Source organism: Heterodontus francisci, chromosome 5 (genome assembly GCF_036365525.1).
Source record: "Heterodontus francisci isolate sHetFra1 chromosome 5, sHetFra1.hap1, whole genome shotgun sequence".
Taxonomy (NCBI): Eukaryota; Metazoa; Chordata; class Chondrichthyes; order Heterodontiformes; family Heterodontidae; genus Heterodontus; species Heterodontus francisci.
The window spans coordinates 65,628,862-65,654,907 of record NC_090375.1 but is presented as its reverse complement, the minus strand read 5'-3'; the positions used below and the strand labels follow the sequence as shown (position 1 = coordinate 65,654,907).

Genomic DNA, 26,046 nt, shown 5'->3' with positions numbered 1-26,046 from the left:
CTGGCATGCCCTCCTGCATGCTTCATTGAACCAGGGTTGATTCCCCCAGCTTGATGGTAATGATAGAGTGGGAGATATGCCGGGTCATGAGGTTACAGATTGTGGTTGAGCACAATTCTGCTGCTGCTGATGGCCCACAGCGCCTCATGGATGTCCAATTTTGCATTGCTCGATCTGTTCGAAATCTATCGCATTTAGCATGGTGGTAGTGCCACACAACACAATGGAGGGTATCCTCAATGTGAAGATGGGATGTCATCTTCACAAGGACTGCGCGGTGGTCACTCCTATCAATACTGTCATGTACAGATGCATCTGCAGCAGACAGATTAGTGAGGATGAGGTCAAGTATGTTTTTCCCCATTTGTTAGTTCCCCTCAGGAGGAGTACTGATTCATCAGCTGAGGCAGGGCGGGGGTAGACTAGATGCCATGAGACCTCATGGGGTCTGGAGTCAATGTTGAGGACTCCCAGGACAACTCACTCCTGACTGTATACCACTGTACCACCACCTCTGGATCGTGATGGCAGTATCTGGGACATCGCCTGTAAGGTATGATTCGTGGAGTACGACTATGTCAGGCTGTTGCTGGACTAATCTGTGGAACAGCTCTCCCAACTTTGGCACAAGCCCCCAGATGTTAGTAAGGAGGATTTTGCAGCATTGACAGGGGCTGGGTTTACCATAGTTGCTTCCAGTGCCTAGGTCGATGCTGGGTGTTCTGTCCCGTTTCATTCCTTATTGACCTTTTAGCGTTTAGGTACAAGAGTGGCTTGCTGGGCCATTTCAGAGGGTATTTTAAGAGTCAACCACATTGCTGTGGGTCTGAAGTCATATGTAGGCCAGACCAGGTAAGGTCTGCAGATTTATCTCCCTCAAGGACATTAGTGAACGAGAAGGGTTTTTGCGATAATCGTTTCATGGCCGTCGTTTGACTAGCTTCTAAATAATTGAATTCAAATTGCACCTTTGGCCATGGTGGGATTCAAACCCATGTCTCCAGGGGAATACCCTGGGTCCCTAGGTTATAATCCCAGTGACATTACCACTATGCCACCACCTCCCCTCGTATACCACAATATGTCCTTTCCTTATTCTCCTGCTGTGAATTTTGCTCTTCAAGTGAATAACACTGGCTTCCAAAATTAAACCATTAACTTCTATACAGAATTCCCAGTAAGAACATTTATAACATTTGGTTATACAGAAACTGGAGTTTTGTTCCCTGCATAAAATTTGTGGTGCTTAAATGTAGGGATTATTTCACAGTTATGTACCAATTATAAAAAATGTTAAAAAGCATCACAGCCACTTGATTGAGTAAACCTTTTCAATAGCATTTTGGAGATACTTGAAGCATTTTTGTGTTATAAGATGTGTCCTTAAAAATAATTTTATGCGAGTTTTATTTTTCCTCCAAAGTCTATCAAAACATTAACATCACTCTTGACAAAAATTGTATCCCAGAAGTCCACACTACTTTGAATGTGGCAGAAGCAGAATTAAGTTTCCAGAGAAATCTCTCCTGAAGAGTGACAATGCATTTCTGAAACTTTTTCTTAAGCTAACATGTTATGAAAGTCAATGAAACAGACAGAAAGATGGGAAGATTGGCCAGTACCACCTAGTAGATACTGAAGATCAAATGTAATTACACCTGGGGCACAAAATTCAAAGCATATATTTTATTAGCATTTCAGCAAATCTTGAAACTTTCATTATGGATAGATCTTTAAGAATGGAAGATAAAATTTGCAGTGTGCACCCAATAAAGCTTCATGTACACAGTTACACAGTTTTCAATTACACAGAACAAACATTCAAGTTAAACCACAATGGCAGTTACACACCAATACTCCAAAATTTTATTTACATTTTTGACCGATTACATGTCACAGCAGTAAATGACCTAAAAGTGCCAAAATTAAGAGAAACTCTTCTACAAAGCATAATGGACATGCATCGGAATTCCCAAGTGTAATTGGCCTTTGTTTATCCAGTGTATAAGCTTTTTAATTTTAGAAATTCTAATGTAGATCATTTAATCAACTCAGTAGGTTACTTCCTGTCTGAAGGTATTGTGACTCTTAAGATTGCTTTAACATTGTTTTTTCTTCTTCCTTGGGGCACTTGCCATGTCAGAGGCTTGAGTATGCAAGTTTGAATAAAATTCCCAAAACCACATGCATATTTAAGTTTGTGGTACGATCTTCCATCCTTCTGGACATTCAATGCATTTTTATAGCTGTGTGATATCCAATGAATGCAATCCATATGAATAAATCAAGCTGGATGAAGCCTTCAAACCATGAAAAAAATGACCTTCACATCGTCAAAACTTGTCAGAAAATAAGCTTTGCAGTAAACACAAGGGAGTAACACAAGAACTTGCTTCCTGTGTAATTATTTAACTCGAGTAATATTACGTTCCTGTCATCTATGTAATGTCATTTTTCACTCTGTAGCAAATTACAGAATAATTCCTTGTGCATGTTCAAAATCATTGGGATGAACCAACATTTAAAATACGAGAAGGGTGAGGTGACAAACTACAGCTACGAAGGTAAAAAATAATGGACGCAACTTTGCAGAGAGGAAGGGAGATTGTACTGGTAACTACTGGAAGAGATGAATTCTATTGCCTAAACAGTGACCCACTGGGATAGCCAGACTGACAGATTTTAAATATACTTTCCATGTGGATTTTTACATCAAACTCGGGTCATTTTGGCCTTGCCGGGTCAATACACTTTTCAGTACAGAAACTGCAAGGTAAAGTCCATTGTCAGTTGCATTTTCCACAATATCTGACCTTGGAAAAAACTGAATTCTATTTAATGCTAGGACAAAAGCATTAGTGACAAACATCTAATAAACCACATTATTGAATTGGGACAGTAAGAAGGAATGTTTTTATCTGTAGAAAAATAATGAATTAAATTGTTACAGCTTTTCTTGTATTTAACAAACTTCTACAAGTGTGACATTATTTCAAATAATACAGTGGACTCGCCCCCACAATACCTCCCTAATGATGACTGGAAAAGACAATTATGCTTTCAGTCTCAATGTTTGCCGCACACCCATCGAAGTTGCTGTTCTTCCCTGAGGTCAGTCAGGTCATGGATGGACCTCCAGCTGCACTGGCAGGCATATGCTCGTGCACCTCTCTTACTTAACGTCTTCACTTTCAGTTTATTTAAGTCAGGCATGTTGTTTCTGTTGGTGAAAGCACAAAAGTGCAGGTTAGCATATCATTTTAAACAAGACACAATATTACATTTACTGCTCGCAATTAAAGCTAGCAGAATAACTTGGATTGGATATGTTTAGAAGTTCATTATTGTATTGCCAATTTTCTTCCCTGCCCTCCTAAAAATACTACCATGATTAAACGCTGGTAAATCACAAAATCGGCCATTATTCATATGTGAAACTTGTCTATCATATCTTCTTGGTATGTTTTGCAAAGCTGGTCTATGAAAGGGAAATGGTGTTTGACAAATCTATTGAACTTTTTGAGTGTGTAACTAGCAGCGTAGATGAGAGGCAACCAGTGGATGTAGTGTATTTGAACACAAGAAATAGGATCAGGAGTAGACCATATGGCCCGTCGGACCTGTTCAGCCATTCAATATGATCATGGCTGATTTTTGTGGTTCAACTCCACTTTCCCGCCCACTCTCCATATCCCTTGATTCCCTGAGAGACCAAACATCTGCCTAACTCAGCCTTAAATGTATTAAATGATGGAGCATCCACAACCCTCTGGGGTACAGAATTCCAAAGATTCACAACACTTTGAGTGAAGCAAATACTCCTCATCTCAGTCCTAAATGACCAGCCCCTTATCCTGAGACTGCTTTAGATTCCCCAACCAGCAGAAACAATCTCTCAGTGTCTACCCTATCAAGCCCCTTCAGAATCTTGTACGTTTCACTGTGATTGCCTCTCATTCTTCTAAATTTCAGAGTATATAGGCCCAATTTACTCAGCCTATCATCATAGGGCAAGCCTCTCATTCAAGGGTCCAATCTCGTGGGGAAGTGTGAAATTATCCAGTTTGGTAGGAAGAATGGAAAAGCAGAGAATCCTTTGTAAAAGGAGAGACTAGTAAATGTTGTTATGCAGAGGGATTTTGGGGTCCTTATATACAAATCACAAAAGTTAACATGCAGGCACAGCAAGCAATTTGGAAGGCAAATGATATGTTAGGGGATTGGAGTAAAAAAGTAAAGAAGTCTTGCTGCAATTGCACAAGACTTTGGTGATGCCACACCTGGAACACTAGTTCAGTTTTAGTCTCCTTACCTAAGGAAGCATATACTTGCCTTGGACAGGGTACAAAACAGGTTCACTGGATTGATTCCTGGAATGAGACAGCTGTCCTAAGAGGAGAAATTGAGTGGAATGAACCTATATTCTCTGGAGTTTAGAAGAATGAGAGGTGATCTCATTGAAATGTATAAAATTCTTAGAGGGTTTTACAGGGTAGATGCCGAGAGGCTGTTTTCCCTGGCTAGAGTCTAGAACTAAAGATTATTGTCTCAGGATAAGGGGTCGGCCACTTAGAACTGAGATGGGGAGAAATTTCTTCACTCAGAAGGTTGTTATACCTTGGAATTCTCTACCTCAGAGGGCTGTGGATGCTTAGTCCAATAAACATATTCAAGACTGAGATCAACAGATTTTTGGGCACTAAAGGAATCAAGGGATATGGGGATAAAGCAGGAAGATAGAATTGATGTAGAAGTTCAGCCATGATCTTCTTGAATTTTGCAGAAGGCTGAAAGGCTGTATAGCCTACTGCCGTGCCTATTTACGTTCTTATGAACTCACTGGAAAACTTGTGGGTTGGTTGAGGGAGCTTTCTGCATCATTTTTAAAAGGAGAATATTTCCCTGGAGCTGGATGAAAAAGACTCTTCAATCTTAGAGATTTCAGTCTTCATTTCAGGTTCCCTTGCCTACACACCCAGCAAAACCTTCAAGGTCACTCATCCCAGTTGGTCTGCTAGTACAGCCCTCAACTTCATTCACTCCAATAATCAGATATGGCTGCACATCAAGTGCTAATGGGCCTTGTGCTCTTCTCTAAAAACTGTGCACAACTCTAGAATCCTTCCTGCGGAACTTTACTCCTCCACTACCACCTGCCTCCTGAAACCTCTCCCTTGTCACATCCATCCTCACCTCCACCAGAAGTGAGGAGCTCATGGATTTCTTCATTACCAAGATAGAGACCATCTTTTCAGCTGGCTCTGCCGTTTCCCCTTTCCTTTGCTCACTAAGCCAACCTCCACTGTACCCCATCTCTCTCTCTCTCTCTCTTTTGTTGCCCATTTCCCCTATGTGAATTCATCTGACCCCAGGGTTGTCCAACATACGGCCCACGGGCCAGGATCATGCCTGGCAAAGGTTTCCATCTGGCCCATGGGATGTGGGCATCACTGGCTCGGCCAGCATTTATTGCCTATCCCTAACTGCCCTTGAACTAAGTGGCTTGTTAGGCAATTTCAGTGGGCATTTAAGGGTCAACCACATTGCTGTGGGTCTGGAGTCACATTGTCACCAGACCAGGTAAGGACTGCAGATTTCCTTCCCTAAAGGGCATTAGTGAACCAGATGGATTTTTACAACAATCGACATTAGACTAGTTTTTCAAAATCCAGATTTATTAATTGAATTCAAATTTCACCATCTGTAGTGGTGGGATTCGAACCCATGTCCCCAGAGCATTAGCCTGGGTTTCTGGATTACTAGTCCAGTGACATTACCACTACACCACCACCTCCCTGGCCAGATAGATTGCATCTCAACAGAGCTAGCACCAATGTCCTCACGGGGCGGTTTGCTAGCGCTGTTGAGGAGGGTTTAATCTAACTTGGCAGGGTAGTGGGAACCAGGATTTGGCAGTAAAAAGGAGAAACAAGGTGAACAAAGGATTATGAGAGACAGATTGCGCTAGAGCAAGAAATAGTTAAGTATTAGGTAGGGTCAGACTAAAAGAAAATGTAATAAGGTGTAGATTAGCTTTGCAGCACATGTATGTAAACGCACAAAGCCTAGTGAATAAGGTTGGTGAGCTGCAGACACAAATAGCTACATGGGAATATGATGTTGGGAGATAACAGCGACCTAGTTCAAAAAAGGGCAGGACTGGGTACTAAATATTCCTGGATACAAGGTGTTCAGGAAAGATAGGGAAGGAAAGAAAGGTGGAGGGCTGGCAGTATTGCTTAAGGAGAATATTACAGTGCTGCAGAGAGGATGTTAAGAAATAATAAGGTATTATTACGCCAATGTGTTTTGTTGAATGATAATTTTCTATGGTCCACTGGCTGGAGATCTGAATTTATTATTTTTTTTCAAGACATTTTTAAAAGACAAGCTGCCAGCAGTCATCCTTTCGGCTGAAGATGAACACCTAATTTGCACCTCTTTATCCTACACTGGAATACTTTTGAGAGAGACTAAATGTCTGCTAATAGCCCAGTAAGAACCAAGACAAAGGAAGTTTAAAGGAACTGCTTGTTCTTGTAACTGCTGACTGTCATGTGACAAGCCCCTCACCATCTGTGGTTTTAAGCTGGTGCTTTTCTCTGCAGCGGAGGAGAAGCAACTGGGCTCTGACATGTGCAGACCCTTAGTGGGGGTCCCTCTCTCCCTCCAGAGTCATGGTGAATGGTTGTTTTTGGATTGGAGGAAGGTATACGGCAGGGTTCCCAGGGGTCGGTACTAGAACCACTGCTTTTCTTGATATAAATTAATGACTTAGACTGAGGTGTAAAGGGTACAATTTCAAAATCTGCAGATGACACAAAACTTGGAAGTATTGTGAACTGGGAGGTGGATACTGATGGACTTCAAGAAGACATAGACCGGCTGGTGGAATGGGCAAACACATGGCAGATAAAATTTAATGTAGGAAAGTATGAAGTGACACATTTTGGTCGAAAGAATGAAGAGATGTAATTTAAAATAAAGGATATAATTCTAAAGGGGGTTCAAGAGCAGAGGGACATGGGAGTATATGTGCATTGAAGGTGACAGGGCAGGTTTAGAAAATCATTAAAAAGTCATACAGAATCCTGGACTTTATAAATGGAGGCATAGAGTACAAAAGTAAGGAAGTTATGATAAACCTTTAGAAAACACTGATTCGGCTTCAACTGGAGTATTGTGCCTAATTCTGGGCACCACTTTAGGAAGGATGTGAAGGCTTTAGAGAGGGTGCAGAAAAGATTTACGAGAATGGTTCCAGGGATGAGGAACTTCCATTATGTGGATAGATTAGAGAAGCTGAGGTTGTTTTCCTTAGAGCAGAGAAGGTTGAGAGGAGATTTTATAGAAAAGTATTTTTACGCAGTGCATGGTTAGGATCTGGAATGCCTGAGAGCGTGGTAGAGGCAGATTCATTTGTGGCTTTCAAAAGGGAACTGGATGAGCATCTGAAGAGAGAAAAGTTTCCGGGCTATGAGGAAAGGACGGGGTAGTTAGACTAGCTGAATAGCTGTTACAGAGAGCTGACAGGAACACGAGAGGGCAAATGGCCTCCTTCTGTGCTGTAACCACTCTATGATTCTATTTTTATTTTCAAAGAGCAAATATATAAAATCCCCCCCAAGATAGAGACCAGTCACCCTAATGTGCCTGAAATTGCCAACAATTGTCTGATAGTAAAATTTACAGTTGGAAATGCAAAGGAAGAAATAATACACAACAGTTTTGAACAGCACAGAATGTTTAACAGCTAATTTTATGAATTTAGAATTCCAAAATTAAAAGCGAGGAACTATAACTTAAACAAGAAACTATGGATCATAGTTTAAGAATTTTTGCATGGCAAGTTGCTGAAAGTGTGAACTGGTGACGATGCAGTGAGGGAATCAGGGTATCAGGGATCTGAGTGAACAAGGAAAACAACTGTGCATTCTTTTTATTTGTTTGGAGGATGTGGGTGTCACTGGCTATGCCAGCATTTATTGCCCATCCCTAATTGCCCTTGAGAAGGTGGTGGTGAGCTGCCTTCTTGAACTGCTGCAGTCCATGAGATGCAGGTGCACCTTTCTTTCTTCTTTGGCTTCCTTATCTCGAGAGACAATGGGTAAGCGGCTGGAGGAGGTCAGTGGTGTGTGGAGCAGCGCCTGGAGTGGCTACAAAGGCCAATTCTAGAGTGACAGGCTCTTCCACAGGTGCTGCAGAAAGGTTTGTTTGCCGGGGCTGTTAAACAGTTGGCTCTCCCCTTGCGCCTCTGTCTTTTTTCCTGCCAACTGCTAAGTCTCTTCGACTCGCCACACTTTAGCCCCGCTTTTATGGCTGCCCGTCAGCTCTGGCGAACGCTGGCAACTGACTCCCACGAATTGTGCTCAATGTCACAGGACTTCATGTCGTGTTTGCAGACGTCTTTAAAGCGGAGACATGGACGGCTGGTGGGTCTGATACCAGTGGCGAGCTCGCTGTACAATGTGTCTTTGGGGATCCTGCCATCTTCCATGCAGCTCACATGGCCAAGCCATCTCAGGCACCGCTGACTCAGTAGTGTGTATAAGCTGGGGATGTTGGCCACCTCGAGGACTTCTGTGTTGGAGATACGGTCCTGCCACCTGATGCCAAGTATTCTCCGGAGGCAGCGACGATGGAATGAATTGAGACATTGCTCTTGGCTGACATACGTTGTCCAGGACTCGCTGCCATAGAGCAAGGTACTGAGGACACAGGCTTGATACACTCGGACCTTTGTGTTCCGCGTCAGTGCGCCATTTTCCCACACTCTCTTGGCCAGTCTGGACATAGCAGTGGAAGCCTTTCCCATGCGCTTGTTGATTTCTGCATCTAGAGACAGGTTACTGGTGATAGTTGAGCCTAGGTAGGTGAACTCTTGAACCACTTCCAGAGCGTGGTCGTCAATATTGATGGATGGAGCATTTCTGACATCCTGCCCCATGATGTTCGTTTTCTTGAGGCTGATGGTTAGGCCAAATTCATTGCAGGCAGCTGCAAACCTGTCGATGAGACTCTGCAGGCACTCTTCAGTGTGAGATGTTAAAGCAGCATCGTCAGCAAAGAGGAGTTTTCTGATGACGACTTTCCGTACTTTGGACTTCGCTCTTAGATGGGCAAGGTTGAACAACCTGCCCCCTGATCTTGTGTGGAGGAAAATTCCTTCTTCAGAAGACTTGAACGCATGTGAGAGCAGCAAGGAGACGAAAATACCAATAAGTGTGGGTGCGAGAACACAGCCCTGTTTCACGCCACTCAGGATAGGAAAGGGGTCTGATGAGGTGCCGCCATGTTGAATTGTGCCTTTCATATTGTCATGGAATGAGGTGATGATACTTAGTAGCTTTGGTGGACATCCAATCTTTTCTTGTAGTCTGAAGAGACCACGTCTGCTGACCAAGTCAAAGGCTTTGGTGAAATCAATGAAAGCAATGTAAGGGGCATCTGTTGTTTGCGGCATTTCTCCTGTATCTGATGATGGGAGAACAGCATGTCAACGGTCAATCTCTCTGCACGAAAGCCACACTGTGCCTCAGGGTAGACGCGCTCGGCCAGCTTCTGGAGCCTGTTTAGAGAGACTCGAGCAAAGACTTTCCCCACTATGCTGAGCAGGGAGATTCCACGGTAGTTGTTGCAGTCACCGCAGTCACCTTTGTTTTTATAGAGGGTGATGATATTGGCATCGCACATGTCCTGAGGTACTGCTCCCTTGTCCCAGCACAGGCATAGCAGTTCATGTAGTGCTGAGAGTATAGCAGGCTTGGCACTCTTGATTATTTGAGGAGTAATGCTGTCCTTCCCAGGGGCTTTTCCGCTGGCTAGAGAATCAATGGCATCACTGAGTTCTGATTTTGTTGGCTGTATGTCCAGCTCATCCATGACTGGTCGAGGCTGGGCTGCAAAGAGGGCAGTCTCAGTGACAACATTCTCCCTGGAGTACAGTTCTAGGTAGTGCTCAACCCAGCGGTCCATTTGTTTGCGTTGGTCAGTGATTATGTCCCCTGATTTAGATTTGAGGGGGGCGATCTTCTTGATGGTTGGCCCAAAAGCTCTCTTAATGCCATCATACATTCCTCTGATGTTTCCGCTGTCTGAGGCCAGCTGAATATGACTGTATAGGTGTTGCCAGTAGTCATTTGCGCAGCGCCTGGCTGTTCTTTGTGCAGTGCTTCTGGCTGCTTTAAGTGCTACGGATGTTAACTCGCTGGGGGCGTTCTTGTAGTTCAACAGTGCAATGCGCTTAGCGGCTATGACAGGTTCCAGCTCTTCAATATGAGATTGAAACCAGTCTGCATTTCTCTTCGCACTTTTGCCGTAGGTGGTCAAAGCTGACTCATAGATGGCGTCTCTGATGTGGGCCCACTTGGTCCCTGTGGGAGTGTTTTGAAGGGCTGTTACAAGTGAATTTAGAAATTTTTGTAACAGCTGTGGATGAAAAATTCTGCTCGTGTTGATGCGCGGGTGGCCCTTTTGCTTGGAATGATGCAACTTCTTTGGTCTGAGTCTAACCTTGCTGCACACCAGGGAGTGGTCGCTGTCGCAGTCCGCACTGTGGAAGCTGCGTGTGATTTGAACACTGTTTAAGGAGGCTCACCTTGTGACGATGAGGTCTAGCTGGTGCCAACGACGCGATCTTGGGTGCCTCCATGAATCCTGGTGACAGGGTTTAGTGTGAAAGAACGAGTTGGTGATGCAGAGGTTATGATAGGTACACAACTCAAGCAGTCTCTGCCCATTCTCATTCATCCTTCCAACGCCATAGCGCCCAAGGCAGGAGGGCCATGAGTCATGGTCGGCCCCAACCTTAGCATTAAAGTCCCCCAGCAGGAACAGGTGTTCGGTGTTGGGGATGCTGCTAATGATATTATGGAGTTCCTCGTAGAACTGGTCTTTAGCTTCAGGTGGGGAGCAGAGTGTTGGAGCATAGATGCTGAGTAGGTGTACTGGACCAGAGATGGTGAGCAGTCGGACGGACAGTATGCGTTCCGAGCCATTTGAGGGAGGCTCTATCATGAGGTGTAGGTGCACCAACAATGCTGTTAACCAAACAGATTAAAGGATTGTGACATTAACAGCAAAAGGACAGTGAAAGAAGTGTAAATTATAGAGGGAAAGTCAGATACATTGGAGAGGGAGGGAAAAAAAAGAAAAAAATTAAAATAATTTAAAAAATTTAAATTTTACATTTTTAAAACTCCAACAATGAAAACCTGAAGGAATGAGACTCCACACTTGTAATAGTTAATTTCTAGTCTCGGAGGGGCTGACTGGCAGTAATTAACACTTACCACATGGATGAAAGTGTACTTGGACTGCGATGAGTTTAGTTCCTATCTATCGTGCAAATACAACAACTGTAAGCGAGTCAATGCATTTCAACAGTGAGCTAGACAGCAAGTTGCTGCTTTTGCGAAACTAATTATGGATACTGCAACTCGGACAGCAACTTTTGGATAATTGAGTTCCACAGCACATCTGTCACTCGCCTGAAGGTGCTGCACCATTTGTGCATAAATAGCAGCGAGCACTATTAGCTTCACCATTATTTTAAAAGCAAAATCTGGGCCTATATTAAAGTTAAACGAAAAATATAAGAGGACAGTAAATATGGAAGAGTTTGCCTGAAACCTTTTAAAGTTCTCACTTCTGAATTGGACTGTCAGATATATATTTGCATACAGTCAAACATACCTAAAAAAGAAGTAGTCGCATGACTTGTTCCATTCATAATCATCAAGTGCAATTACTCTAAAGTCACAGGTAGTACAGCGGAGTTGGTCACATGTTCTGTTTATTAAAAAAAAATTGAAATATTTTCTCTTCATAAAATGCATTGTTCAAGTAAAATAACTTTTATAAATACCCAGGACAATGCAATCTGCAATCCAAGCCAACAGCACTACATTAATTTTGCATGTTATTCGATCTTTCTTTTCATTTAAAAAATTGACTAAATTATTTCTTGGAAATTCCTGTGAGGCTCGACTTTTGTCCCAGAACTGTGAAAGAGCTGCTTTTGGTGATGATCACTGATTTTCAATGTTTCCTTAACGGGATATGGTCAGGCACCATTCAGCTCTTCTCACAGTATCGTTCAGATTAGGAATCAATTGAACTTGGAACCACCAGCACAAGGTCTCATCCTTCAATCCTGGAGTACAAACACATCAACGATATTATTTCTTTGTTAAAATAGGGGCTATCATGAGTAAGGGACATGAAACACCACTCCCTTAGTAACACTGACCAGGTTACACTGCCACACATAATGGCACTCTGAGTTACAGAGAAAACTTGGGGAAATCAGATGGTCCCATCGAAAATTAAAAAGAACAATGTTCCAAATGTGCCCTCTCTGTGTAGAGTCTTGTCCATTAGAAGTGCATGCCAGGAAACTGGACTTTAGTGTCAGCTGGGTTCAGTTAGTAAGTAGCAGGATTGACAGAAGGTTGTAGGTTCAAGCTTCGCTCCAGGACTTGAGCACTTAACTTACACTGATTCCAGTGAGGGAGTGCAGCATTGTTGAAGTTACTGGGCTGAATTTTACAGATCCCCAAACATCGGGGGTCATGGTGGGGGGGACTGGAAAATACCTCCGGGAGAGGCCCACCATGGACCTTGACGCCGGGAAGGACCGGCCCGATATTGAAGACGGCAGCAAGGCCTCATGGCGGCCACCCGCTGCTCGGAGCCCAATTTAAATATTTAAATAAATTTAAATAAACAAATTAATTAGCTTCACGCTCCTGCCATCTGTCCCGGTGCGATATTCGTGCCAGTGGCCGGCACTCCCCATCCGGGGAACTGAGGCAGACACTGGTGGGGAGGGGGGAGCAGGTAAGTTTTGCAGTACGGGGTGGGGAGGAGCAGGGTCAAAGTGATCTCATTGGTGTAGGGATTTATGGGAAAAATAGAAACTTGGAGCAGGAGTAGGCCATTCGGCCCTTCGAGCCTGCTCCGCCATTCATTATGATCATGGCTAATCATCCAACTCATTAACTTGTTCCTGCTTTCCCCCCATATCCTTTGATCCCTTTCGCCTCAAGAGCTATATCTAACTCCTTCTTGAAAACATAATGTTTTGGCCTCAACTGCTTTCTGTGGTAGCGAATTCCACAGGCTCAGCATTCTCTGGGTGAAGAAATTTCTCATCTCAGTCCTGAAAGGTTTACCCCGAATCCTTAGACTATCCCGAGGGTACAGTTTATGCACTTTGGGGTGGGGGAAGGAGAAGGTCAGGTGACAATTTAAGTGTTTTGGCGAGGAGAGGGCAAGTAATTAATTCTATGGTTATTGAACAGGGGCAAGATAAATTTATTTAATTTTTTAATATCAATTCTTCTTTAAATATTTAAATTTAACGGTAGGGCTCGAGGCGCTTTAAAAATGGTGTCAGCGCCTGCGCAAAGGCTGACACCATTGCCAGGGACAAACAGCCTACCCCTCCACATCATCGGGTGGGTGGTCTACCCCAGCTATTTAAATGAGCCGCCACATTTAATATTGCGGTGGCTCCGGGACTTGTGGCGGGACTATAAATTTCAGCTCACTGTTCTGGGGATTAGATGTCTCTGTGCTAGAGGTTCAAGCTGATGTTAAAAGGCCCATGACACTCAAAGAAGATATGATGAAGGTGCTACATAAATGCAAGTCTTTATTAAATACACTGAAAGGTGAGAGTCTTCAAGCCCAGGAGGAGAGTCAGACTCATCGGGGATAATGTATTTGTATAAAGTTAACACAGTGATATTCCAAGATAAAGCCACCTATTTAGGAGGTAGAACAGCTGAATTGCACTCCAATTGCCTTGATCTAGACATGGATTTCTCATTTTGAATTTATTCACTGCTGGCAAAAGTGAAAACTCCAGTTTTATCAAACATATGAGTGCATTAAAAAGTATTAACAAGTTTCATATGGAGAATTTCCTCTAGTGTACGAGCAGTGAGTTGAAGCAGTGATGAGAAAACTGCTGTATCAAACAGGGCAGTTTCAGCAGACTTTATGAGGGAAATACAAGGATCTAGCCTGGAAATGAGGAAATGCATTGGAGACACTTTAATGTAATCTTGTTAGCATCAGTGTTTTGTCAAGTTGGATGTGGATATAGGTACTAAAAAATGACAATAATTTTTATATTTAAAAATTTATACGATGATATACAAACATCGTCAGAGCTAATATCTTTCCTCACTATTGCATTAATTTCCTCTTTAACAAGCAATCAAGGGTCAGAACCAAACAGGGCTACAGTGAAAAATAGTGGGAAGGGGACAGGTAAAGTTAAAAAGACAAGCCTTAAGGCTTTGTGCCTTAACACGCGGAACATTCTCAATAAAGTGGATGAATTAATCGCACAAATTGACGGGTATGATATAGTCGGGATTACGGAGACATGGCTGCAGGGTGACCAAGGATGGGAAATGAACATTCAGGGATATTCAGTATTTAGGAAGGACAGATAAAAAGCAAAAGGCAGTGGAGTTGCATTGCTGGTTAAAGAGGAAATTAACGCAAAAGTGAGGAAAGATATTAGCTCTGACGATGTGGAATCTGTATGGGTAGAGCTGAGAAACACTAAAGGGCAAAAACGTTAGTGGCGGTTGTATACATACCCCCAAACTGTAGTGGTGATGTTAGGAATGGCATTAAACAGGAAATTAGAGATGCATGCGATAAAGGAACATCTGTAATTATGGGTGAATTTAATCTGCATATAGATTGGGCAAATCAAATTATTCACAATACCGTAGAGGAGGAATTCTTGGAGTGTATACGGGATGGTTTTCTGGACCAATACGTTCAGTAACCAACTAATGAACAGGCCACCCTAGACTGGGCATTGTGTAATGAGAGAGGGAAAATTGACCATCTGGTGGTGCGAGACCCCTTGGGGACGAGCGACCATAATATGATAGAATTCTTCATCAAGATGGAGAGTGACGTAGTTGATTCTGAGACAAGGGTCCTGAATCTTAGTAAAGGAAACTACGAAGGTATGAGGCGCGAGTTGGCCATGACAGATTGGGAAACGTTACTTAAAGGGATGACGGTGGATAGGCAATAGCAAACATTTAAAGAGCGCATGGATGAACTGTAACAACTGTTTATCCCTGTCTGGCGCAGAAGTAAAACGGGAAAGGTAGCCAAACCATGGCTTACAAGGGAAATTAGAGATAGCATTAGATCCAAGGAAGAGGCATATAAATTTGCCAGGAAAAATAAAAGAAAAAACAGACCTGAGGATTGGGAGCAGTTTAGAATTCGGCAAAGGAGGACCAAGGGATTGATTAAGAAGGGGAAAATAGAGTACGAGAGCAAGCTTGCGGTGAACATAAAAACTGACTGTAAAAGTTTCTATAGGTATGTGAAAAAAAAAAGATTGGTGAAGACAAATGTAGGTCCCTTACAGTCAGAAACCGGGGAATTTATTATGGGGAATAAAAAAATGGCTGACTAACTCAATGCATACTTTGGTTCTGTCTTCACAAAGGAGGACACAAATATCATACCAGAAATGTTGAGGAAGACAGGGCTTAGTGAGAGAGAGGAACTGAAAGAAATCAGCATTAGTAGAGAAATGGTGTTGGGGAAATTGATGGGATTGAAGGCCGATAAATCCCAGGGCCTGATGGTATGCATACCAGAGTACTTAAAGAAGTGGCCCTAGAAATAGTGGTCATCTTCCAAGATTCTATAGACTCTGGAACAGTTCCTACAGATTGGAGGGTAGCTAATGTAATCCCACTATTTAAAAAGGGAGGTAGAGAGAAAGCAGGGAATTATAGACCAGTCAGCCTGACATCAGTGTTGGGGAAAATTCTAGAGTCCATTATCAAAGATTTTATAGCAGAGCACTGAGAGAACAGTGGTAGAATCGGGCAGAGTCAGCATGGATTTACGAAAGGGAAATCATGCTTGACAAATCTACTAGAATTCTTCGAGGATGTAACTAGTAGAGTTGATGAGGGGGAGCCAGTGGATGTGGTTTATTTGGACTTTCAGAAGGCTTTCGACAAAGTCCCACATAAGAGATTAGCGTGTAAAATTAAAGCACATGGGATTGGAGGTAGCGTATTGCGATAGATAGAAAATTGGTTGGCAGACAGGAAACAAAGAGTAGGAATAAACGGGTCTTTTTCCGAATGGCAGGCAGTGACTAGTGGGGTACCGCAGGGATCGGTGCTAGGACCCCAGCTATTCACAATATATATTAATGATTTAGATGAGGGAACTAAATGTAATATCTCCAAATTTGCAGATGACACAAAACTGGGTGGGAGGGTGAGTTGTGAGGAGGATACAGAGAAGCATCAGGATGATTTGGACAAGTTGGGTGAGTGGGCTAATGCATGGCAGATGCAGTATAATGTGGATAAATGTGAGGTTATCCACTTTGGCAGCAAAAACAGGAAGGCAGCTTATTATCTGAACGGCTATAAAGTGAGAGAGGGGAATATGCAGCGAGACCTGGGTGTTCTCGTACACCAGTCGCTGAAGGTAAGCATGCAGATGCAACAGGCGGTAAAAAAGGCAAACGGTATGTTGGCCTTCATAACGAGAGGATTAGAGTACAGGAGCAGGGATGTCTTGCTGCAATTATACAGGGCCTTGGTGAGGCCACACCTGGAATATTATGTGCAGTTTTGGTCTCCTTATCTGAGGAAGGATGTTCTTGCTATAGAGGGAGTGCAGCGAAGGTTTACCAGACTGACTCCTGGGATGGTGGGACTGAGTATGAGGAGAGATTGAGTCGGTTAGGATTATATTCGCTGGAGTTCAGAAGAGTGAGGGCGATCTCAAAGAATTCTATAAAATTCTAACAGGACTTGACAGGGTAGATGCAGGAAGGATATTCCCGATGGTGGGGGAGTCCAGAACCAGGGGTCATAGTCTAAGGATACGGGGTAAACCTTTCAGGACTGAGATGAGGAGAAATTTCTTCACCCAGAGAGTGGTGAGCCTGTGGAATTTGCTACCACAGAAAGTAGTTGAGGCCAAGACATTATATGTTTTCAAGAAGGAGTTAGATATAGCTCTTGGGTCTAAAGGGATCAAAGGGTATGGGGCGAAAGCGGGTACAGGCTACTGAGTTGGATGATCAGCCATGATCATAATGAATGGCGGAGCAGGCTCGAAGGGCCGAATGGCCTACTCCTGCTCCTATTTTCTATGTTTCTATGTAACAAGCATCATATCCATTCTCTTTCGCTCCCCAAAATCCTGTCTGACATGAACTACAATTAGGGGTTCATAAAAGAAATATGAAAGAAAAATACCTCTGAGAAGTATTTGTTCCCAATCCTAGAGGTGCAGAACTACCACCGAGATAAACTGGAAAACACCTAAAAAACAAAGCATTCAACACAGCTTGCTTCAGATGTTGTAGTCGGCTCCATGCCTCCAAATTGCTCCTTCCATACACTTCATGTTGACAAAGACCAGCAACAAATCACACCACCTCATCTTTATTTCCCACTAACCATATAAACAAACACTCACTCTATCAGGACACCAAAGGAGCATAATGGGAAAAATAAAAGATTATATGCGACACAGAGACCCTGATATTAATGGGTGGGGGGTGGGTGGGGAAGCCCAGTAGCAAATAAAGAACCCAACAAGGCCGGGGATGTGGAGGTCTGCCAATTTTAATGGCAGGTCCTCATTTAAATAACTTTGGGCAGACTCCAGCTCGACTGGCGGCCAGACAGACTGCCTGGTTGGTAGAATAGAGCGGCAAGTAGCAACAGGAAGCCACGAGATGGACCCTGGCAGTCAGTAGGGGGACCATTCTGGGCTGCGACTGGGGGAGGCAGAAGATCGAGATTGAGACTGTGATCGGGGTGCTGGAAGATGGCCACGATTAGGGATGGGAAGACCAAAGGCTTCCTTGTGAGGCCTGGGAGGAACATTCCTGTTCCTCCTGGCCCACAAAGGCTGCTAAAAGGAGCTGATCTTCAGTGCTCCCCTTAGGCATTTGCCAGCTCGCACCTTGGATCTGGCTTTCCACTGACCTACAGTTAAGTTTAAGTTATGGCGCTGATGATATAACTTGGCCGTGACTTTTGAATGTTAATTAGATTACCAACTGCCTTTACAGGAGCCTCATTAATGGCCTATCTGGGATTGTAAATAAGTAGGGCGGCACAGTGGCGCAGTGGTTAGCACTGCAGCCTCACAGCTCCAGGGACCCGGGTTCGATTCCGGGTACTGCCTGTGTGGAGTTTGCAAGTTCTCCCTGTGTCTGCGTGGGTTTTCTCCGGGTGCTCCGGTTTCCTCCCACAAGCCAAAAGACTTGCAGGTTGATAGGTAAATTGGCCATTATAAATTGTCACTAGTATAGGTAGGTGGTAGGGAAATATAGGGACAGGTGGGGATGTTTGGTAGGAATATGGGATTAGTATAGGATTAGTATAAATGGGTGGTTGATGTTCGGCACAGACTCGGTGGGCCGAAGGGCCTGTTTCAGTGCTGTATCTCTAATCTAAACGGATGGGAATTTGTCAGGTTGCTTGATCTTAATATTTTAACACCAATTCTCACCCCCTCCTGCTGTTCTGGGGCAGAGTTAAAATCAGGGGCAAAGAGTGTGTGAATAGCTAAAGGGTGAGAGATAGAGAGGAAAGCATGAAAAATTGGCATGACAGAGCAGGCTCCCAGGGCCCAGGAATCGAGTGGCAGAACAAAAGCAAGTCAACACTTGCATGCAGACCACCCTACCAACAGGTGTTAAATCAATATCTTACCTTCTTAGTATGAATCCACAATCAGAAGAGCTTGCCTTCCATCCTCCAAATCAATTTCAGATTCTATTCCTTCTATCCTCCTATCTTTCCTCCCCTCCATTGCCATTTGCTCTCAGTAAGTACATTATAGTACAAACCTATTTACAGATCCTTAGCATGAACAAAACAATTTGATTGTTGAAATTGCATTAAAGGTACTGAATAGCCCTGCTCCATGGTACTGCAAGGCTAAGCAATGATAATGAAAGGAAAAATAGAAAGGAGTTTGAGACAGGTAGGATGGAAAAGGAAACCAGAAGTAAAGACATGACGTGGAACTCATAGCCTTGGAAATGGAGACATACTGGGGGTAGGTGAAGACCATAGTATCAAGGTCAACATGGTTTTACAAAAGGGAAATCGCTGATAAATTTATTAGAGTTTTTGAGGATGTACCTAGTAGGATAGATAAAGGGGAACCAGTAGATGTAGTATACTTGGATTTCCAAAAGGCCTTCAATAAGGTGCCACATTAAAGGCTAATACGCAAGATAAGGCTCATGGAGTTGGGGATAATATATTAGCATGGATAAGTGGATTGTTTACGGACAGAAAACAAAAAGTAGGAAAAAACAGGACATTTTCAAGTTGGCAGACTTTAACTAGTGGAGTGTCGAATGGATTAGTTTTGGGGCCTCAGCTATTTACAATCTATATTAATGACTTAGATGAAGAGATTGAGAGTAATATATTTAAGTTTGCTCACGATACAAAGCTAGGTGGGAATGTAAACTGTGAGGAGGACACAGAGACTACAAAGAGATACAGACAGGTTATGTTGGTGGGCAACATGGTAGGAGATGGAGTATAATGTGGGGAAGTGTGAGATTATTCACTTTGGTAGTAAGAACAGACAGATGAGAAATGTGTAAATGTTGATGTTCAAAGGGACTTGGGTGTACTCATACAAGGAACACAAAGTTACCATGCAGGTACAGGAAGCAATTAGGAAGGCAAATGGCATGTTGCCCTTTATTGTAAGGGAATTGGAGTACAAGAATAAGGAAGTCTTACTACAATTGTACAGGGCTTTAGTGAGACCATACCTGGAGTACAGTTTTGGTCTCCATATCTAAGCAAGGATATACATGCCTCGGAGGCAGTACAGCGAAGGTTCAGTAGATTGGTTGCTGGGATGACTGGGTGGTCCTATGATGAGAGGCTGAGTAAATTGGGCCTATACTCGCTGGAGTTTATAAGAATGAGAAGTGATCTCATTGAAACGCACAAGATTCTGGAGGGACTTAACAGGGTAGACATGGACAGGTTGTTTCCCCTCTGTGGGGAATCTAGAACATGGGGGCGCAGTCTCAGGATAAGGATCATTTAGGACTGAGATGAGGAGAAATTTCTTCATCCAGAGGGCTGTGAATCTTTGGAATTCTCTATCCCAGAGGGTTGTGGATGCTGCATCATTGAAAATATTTAAGGCCGAGACAGACAGATTTTTGGTCAGTCAGAGAACCAAGGGACATGGGAATGGGCGGGAAAGTGGAGCTGAGGCAGCTGACACTTTGTCAGCTGGTGTGGACATGATGGGACGAATGGCCTCCTTCTGTGCTGTACATTTCTGTATTTTATAGAGTCGTTGGGGCACAGAAGGAGGCCATTTGGCCCATCGAGTCCATGCCAGCTCTCTGTAGAGCAATCCAATCAGTCTCATTCCCCTGCTCTATCCCTGTAGCCCTGCAAATTTATTGCACTGTGGGTGTACCGACACCACATGGACTGCAGCTGTTCAAGTAGGTGGCTCACCATGACCTTCTCAAGGACAATTAGGGATGGGTAATAAATGTTAGCCTTGCCAACGACACTCACATCCCAAGAACAAATAAAAATAATTCCCTCAAATACTCATCCAATTCTTCCAATTCTCTTTTGAAATCATTCATTGGCTCCGCTTCCACCACCCTCGTAAGCAGCGTATTCCAAGTCGTTACCACTTGTTGCGTAAAAAAGTTCTTTCTCACATCCCCGTTGCACTCCTTGCCCAAAACCTTAAACCTGTGTCCACTGGTCCTTTGTACTATCAGCTTTTCTTTGTCTACCTTATCTAAACCTGTCATAATCTTGTACACTTCTATCAAATCTACCCTCAATCTCCTTTGCTCCAAGGAGAACCACCTCAGCTTCTCCAACTTAACTTTGTAGCTAAAATCCCTCATCTCTGAACCATTCTGGTACATCTCCTCTGCACCCTCTCAAGGACTCTTACATCCTTCCTAAAGTGTGGGACCAGAACTGGATGTAGTACTCTAGTTGTGGCCTAATCAGAGCTTTATAAAGATTCAGAATAACTTCCCTGCTTTGTACTCAATATCTTTATTTATGAAGCCTGAGATCCCATATGCTTTGCTAACTACTCTCTCAATATGTCCTCACCTTCAAATATCTTTGCACATGCACCCCCAGGTCACTCTGTTCCTGCACATTCTTTAGAACTGTGCCATTAAGTCTATGTTGCCTCTCCCCGTCCTTTCTTCCCAAATGCATCACCTCACACTTCTCTGTATTAAATTCCATCTACCACTTGTCTGCCCATTTTGCTAGCCGATTTACATCCTGTTGCTGTCAATTGGTACCATCCTCACTGTCTGCCACATCTCCAAGTTTGGTATCATTGGTAAATTTTGAAATTTTACTCTGTATTCCAATATCCAAGTCTTTTATATACATCAAAAAAGCAGTGGTCCTAGCACTGAACCTTGGGAAACACCACTGTCTACCATCCCCCAGTCTGAAAAACAATAATTTAGCATGATCCACTGTTTTCTGTCCTTCAGTCATTTTTTTACACATGCTGACACGGATCCTCATATTCCACGAGCCACAATTTTGTTAACCATGCTTTTATGAGGTACATGGTCAAACGCTTTCTTAAAATACATATCGACAACATCCATTGCTTTCCCTTCATCAACCTTTGCTGTTACTTCATCAAAAAATTCAATTAGTAAAGCATAATCTGCCTTTTACTAATCCGTGCTGGTTCTCCTTAATTAAATTAAATCTCTCCAAGTGTCTGTTGATTTTTTTTTCTCCGATTATTGTTTCTAAAACCTTATGCACCACTCATATTAAACTGACCAGCTTGTAGTTACTAGGAATATCTTTACACCCTTTCCTGAATAAGGGTGTCACATTTGCCACTCTCCAATCTTCTGTCACCTCCCCCACATCTAGGGACGACTGGATGATTATGGCAAGCCCTTCTGATATCTCCATTCCCACTTCCTTTTGCATCATGGGATGCAAGCTTTCCGGACCAGGCGACTTATCCACTGTAAGCATAGCCAGCCTTTCCAGTATATCTTTCCTCTCAGTTTTCACTCCATCCATCTCCGCTTCTACTAATCTTTTATCAACATCCTTAGTAAACTAGTGGATAAGTATTCTAGCCTTGCCCTGCGTCTTTAAGCATATATCACCCTCTTTGACCCTAATAGGTCCCACCCCACCTCTTACTATCCACTTACTATTTGCACGCTAGAAGATGTTTTTTGGGTTCCCCTTTATGTTAACTGCCATTCTATTCTTATATTCTGTCTTTGCCAGTCTTAATTTCCTCTTCACTTTCCCTCTCAACTTATTGTATTTGACCTGATTCTCACTTGAAGAATTCACCTGACATGCATCATACACACTTTTTTTGTTTCATCATATTCTCCATCTCCCTCTTCATCCAAGGAGCCCTGGCTTTGTTTCCCTTACCTTTCACCCTTGTAGAAATGAACCTAGCCTGTACTTGAAACATGTCTGCCTTAAAGATCAACCATTGTCCCATTGCAGTTTTTCCTATCAATCTTTGGTTCCATTTTAACCTGGCTAGACCCCATCATCCCACTGAAGTTAACCTTCTTCCAATTTAAAAGTTCTACACAATCTGACTGGTGCAGCTCCCTCCTGTTCCAGTTTGTTGCAGTCTCCCATGAAATAGAAACCCTCCTTACATCCCTCCTTTAGTCACGTGTTCACCTTCCTGATTTGTTTGTTACTATGCCAATTAGCACATAGCTCTGATAATAATCCTGAGATTGCCATCCTTGAGGTCCAGCTTTTTCATTTAGTTCCTAACCCTGATATTCCCTCAGCAAGACCTTTCCTTCCCTATATCATTGATCCCTAAATGGATCATGCCACCTGGATAGTCCTCTGATAGTCCTCCTCCCTTTCTAGCCACATTGAGATATGCCTAGTAGGCAACACATGCTTCTAAAATCTTGATTATGGCTGTAGAGGATGCTATCTACCCCCTAATTATTTAATTCCCTATAACTATGATTCTAATCTGCTTCTCCTGCTTTTGGACAGCCCTCTGATCCCGAGTGCCTAGGTCAGCATTGTGGCTGTCCTCTTCCCAGTCTTTCTCCTTAAGCTCATCGGTAGCAGACTGTATTAATTCAAAGATTAAAAAGGCTTGTAGCACAAGCCAAGTTATTTTAATGGGAAATTTAAATTTTCACATAGATTGGGAAGAAGAAAGTGGCTCAAGTCAGCAACCAAGAAAACAGCATTAGAAAAAGAAATTGCACTAAGGACTGACAAACCCTCTGGAAAATGATGGTTTTAAAGTAAGTTGGTGAGGCAACTGCAAATGCTTAGTCATAATTTTCCAAAGCTCACTTGATTCAGGGCTTGTCCCTCTGGATGAAAATTCCAATTTAACTCCATTATTTAAGAAAGGAAAGGGAAAGAAACCAGAACATTATAAACCTACTAGTCTAATCTCTATTGTGCAAAAGTTATTAGAATCTGCAATTAAGGATACAGTGACTGAACACTTGAAAGTTGAGCTGACTGAAGACAGCCAACATTTATTAGTAAAGGTTGTGTCATATCTAAGGAACCTAACAGAATTTTTTGAGCAAGTAGTAGTTTATATGGGCTTCCAGAATGCATTTGACACACAAGAGATTGTTAGTTAAAATTAAAGCTCATGGAATTGAAGGCAAATTACTGACCTGGTTAGGCGGTAAAAGACAGAGAGTAGGGATAATGGGAATGTACTTGCATTGGAATGAATTGACTTGTGGTGTCTCACAAGGATCTGTGCAAGGGCCTCAAGTATTCACTATATTTATATTAATGACTTGGATAACACAACAGAGAGCCATATATCCAAGTTTTTTGATGACACAAAGATTGGTGGTAAAATAAGTAGTGTATGGGAGAATAAGATTACAAAGAGACACTGATAGATTAAGTGAGTGGAAAAACTATGACAGATAAATTTAATGCAGGTAAATATGAGGCCATCTGTTTTGGACCAATAAAAGGATAGATCTGAACATTACTTAAATAGTGAACAGCTAGGAAGAGTGGAGGTCCAAAGAAATTTAGGAGCCCATGTACACAGATCAGGTCAGGTACAAAATAAGTCCAAAAGTCTAACAGAATGTTAGCCTTTATAAGGGCTAGAATATAAAGGGAAGCTATACAAAGCTCTGGTTAGACACCTGGAGTACCATGTACAGTTCTGGACACCACCTTTGAAATGATATACTAGCCTTGGAGGAATGCAGCACTGATACATCAGTTTGTTAGGAGAGCTCCAAGGGTCAGATTGAGAGGAGAATTTACATAAACTATTGTTGAATCCCCTGGAATATAGAAGTTTAAGGGGCGATGTGATTGAGGTTAATAGGATTTTGAAAGGAATTGATAGGGTAGAGAGAAACTTTTTTCCGCTGGCGGGGCAGTCTAGCATAAGGGGACATAACCTTAAAATCAGAGCCAGGCTATTCAGGAGAGAAATTGGGAAACAGTTCTTTGCTCAAAAGCTATAGAAGCGTGGAAAACTCTCCCACAAAAAGCAGTAGATGCTAGCTCAATTAATAAGTTTAAGTCTGAGATCAATAAATTTTTAATAATTTAAAAACAGAAAGTGCTGGAAATACTCAGCAGGTCTAACAGCATCTGTGGAGACGGAAACAGAGTTAACACTTCAGGTCTGCGACCTTTCATCTTTTGAGTTTCTCTCTCCACAGATGCTGCCAGACGTGCTGAGTATTTAATGCGGAAAAGTGTGAGGTGATTCACTTTGGAAGGAGTAACAGGAATGCAGAGTACTGGGCTAATGGGAAGATTCTTGGTAGTGTAGATGAGCAGAGAGATCTTGGTGTCCAGGTACATAAATCCCTGAAAGTTGCTACCCAGGTTAATAGGGTTGTTAAGAAGGCATATGGTGTGTTAGCTTTTATTAGTAGGGGGATCGAGTTTCGGAGCCACGAGGTCATGCTGCAGCTGTACAAAACTCTGGTGAGGCCGCACCTGGAGTATTGCGTGCAGTTCTGGTCACCGCATTATAGGAAGGATGTGGAAGCTTTGGAAAGGGTGCAGAAGAGATTTACGAGGATGTTGCCTGGTATGGAGGAAAGGTCTTACGAGGAAAGGCTGAGGGACTTGAGGTTGTTTTCGTTAGAGAGAAGGAGGAGGAGAGGTGACTTAATAGAGACATATAAGATAATCAGAGGGTTAGATAGGGTGGATAGTGAGAGTCTTTTTCCTCGGATGGTGATGGCAAACACGAGGGGACATAGCTTTAAGTTGAGGGGTGATAGATATAGGACAGATGTTAGAGGTAGTTTCTTTACTCAGAGAGTAGTAGGGGCGTGGAACGCCCTGCCTGCAACAGTAGTAGACTTGCCAACTTTAAGGGCATTTAAGTGGTCATTGGATAGACATATGGATGAAAATGGAATAGTGTAGGTCAGATGGTTTCACAGGTCGGCGCAACATCGAGGGCCGAAGGGCCTGTACTGCGCTGTAATGTTCTAATGTTGTAATATTTCCAGTATTTCCTGTTATTATTTCAGATTTCCAGCCTTCTCAATATTTTGTATTGATTATTTTTTACTAGCCAAGGATATGGTACCAAGGTGAGTGGATCAAGTTAAGATACAGATAAGCCATGATCTCAATGAATGGCTAAGCAGGCTCAAGGGGATGAAGGGCCTACTCCTGTTCTTGTGTTCTGTAGTCATGATATGTAATTAGGTGACTGTCAGGGGCTCTTGATAAACTTGTTTTTGGCTTACCCAATATTCGCGGATTAGTTACTGGACATAGGATTTTCAAATAATAACGCCAGATTGTTTTCTCAATAAGCCTGATGTAATCACATTCACTCGCAGCTTGGGATGCCGAGGCAGATTCTGTACCAACAGCATTAGAAACAGAATAAAACCTACCCCCAAAATAGAAACAGTATACTATATATATTTATAGGGTAAATGATTGAATAAAGTTAGTCGAA

General features: G+C 42.8%; 1 protein-coding gene across 1 annotated transcript in view; it reads right to left on the bottom strand.

Moving 5' to 3' along the window:
- Nucleotides 1-1,688: 1,688 nt before the first annotated feature.
- The window catches only part of cfap418 (cilia and flagella associated protein 418), a 37,131-nt gene continuing 12,773 nt past the window's right edge, over nt 1,689-26,046 (bottom strand). Inside the window, exons 4-6 of the mRNA XM_068030815.1 lie at nt 17,283-17,348; nt 11,695-11,790; nt 1,689-3,220 (exon numbers count right to left, since the gene is read on the bottom strand). Of these exons, the coding sequence (XP_067886916.1) occupies nt 3,067-3,220; nt 11,695-11,790; nt 17,283-17,348 (316 nt within the window). The 3' untranslated portion in view covers nt 1,689-3,066. The remainder of the gene's footprint in view (nt 3,221-11,694; nt 11,791-17,282; nt 17,349-26,046) is intronic.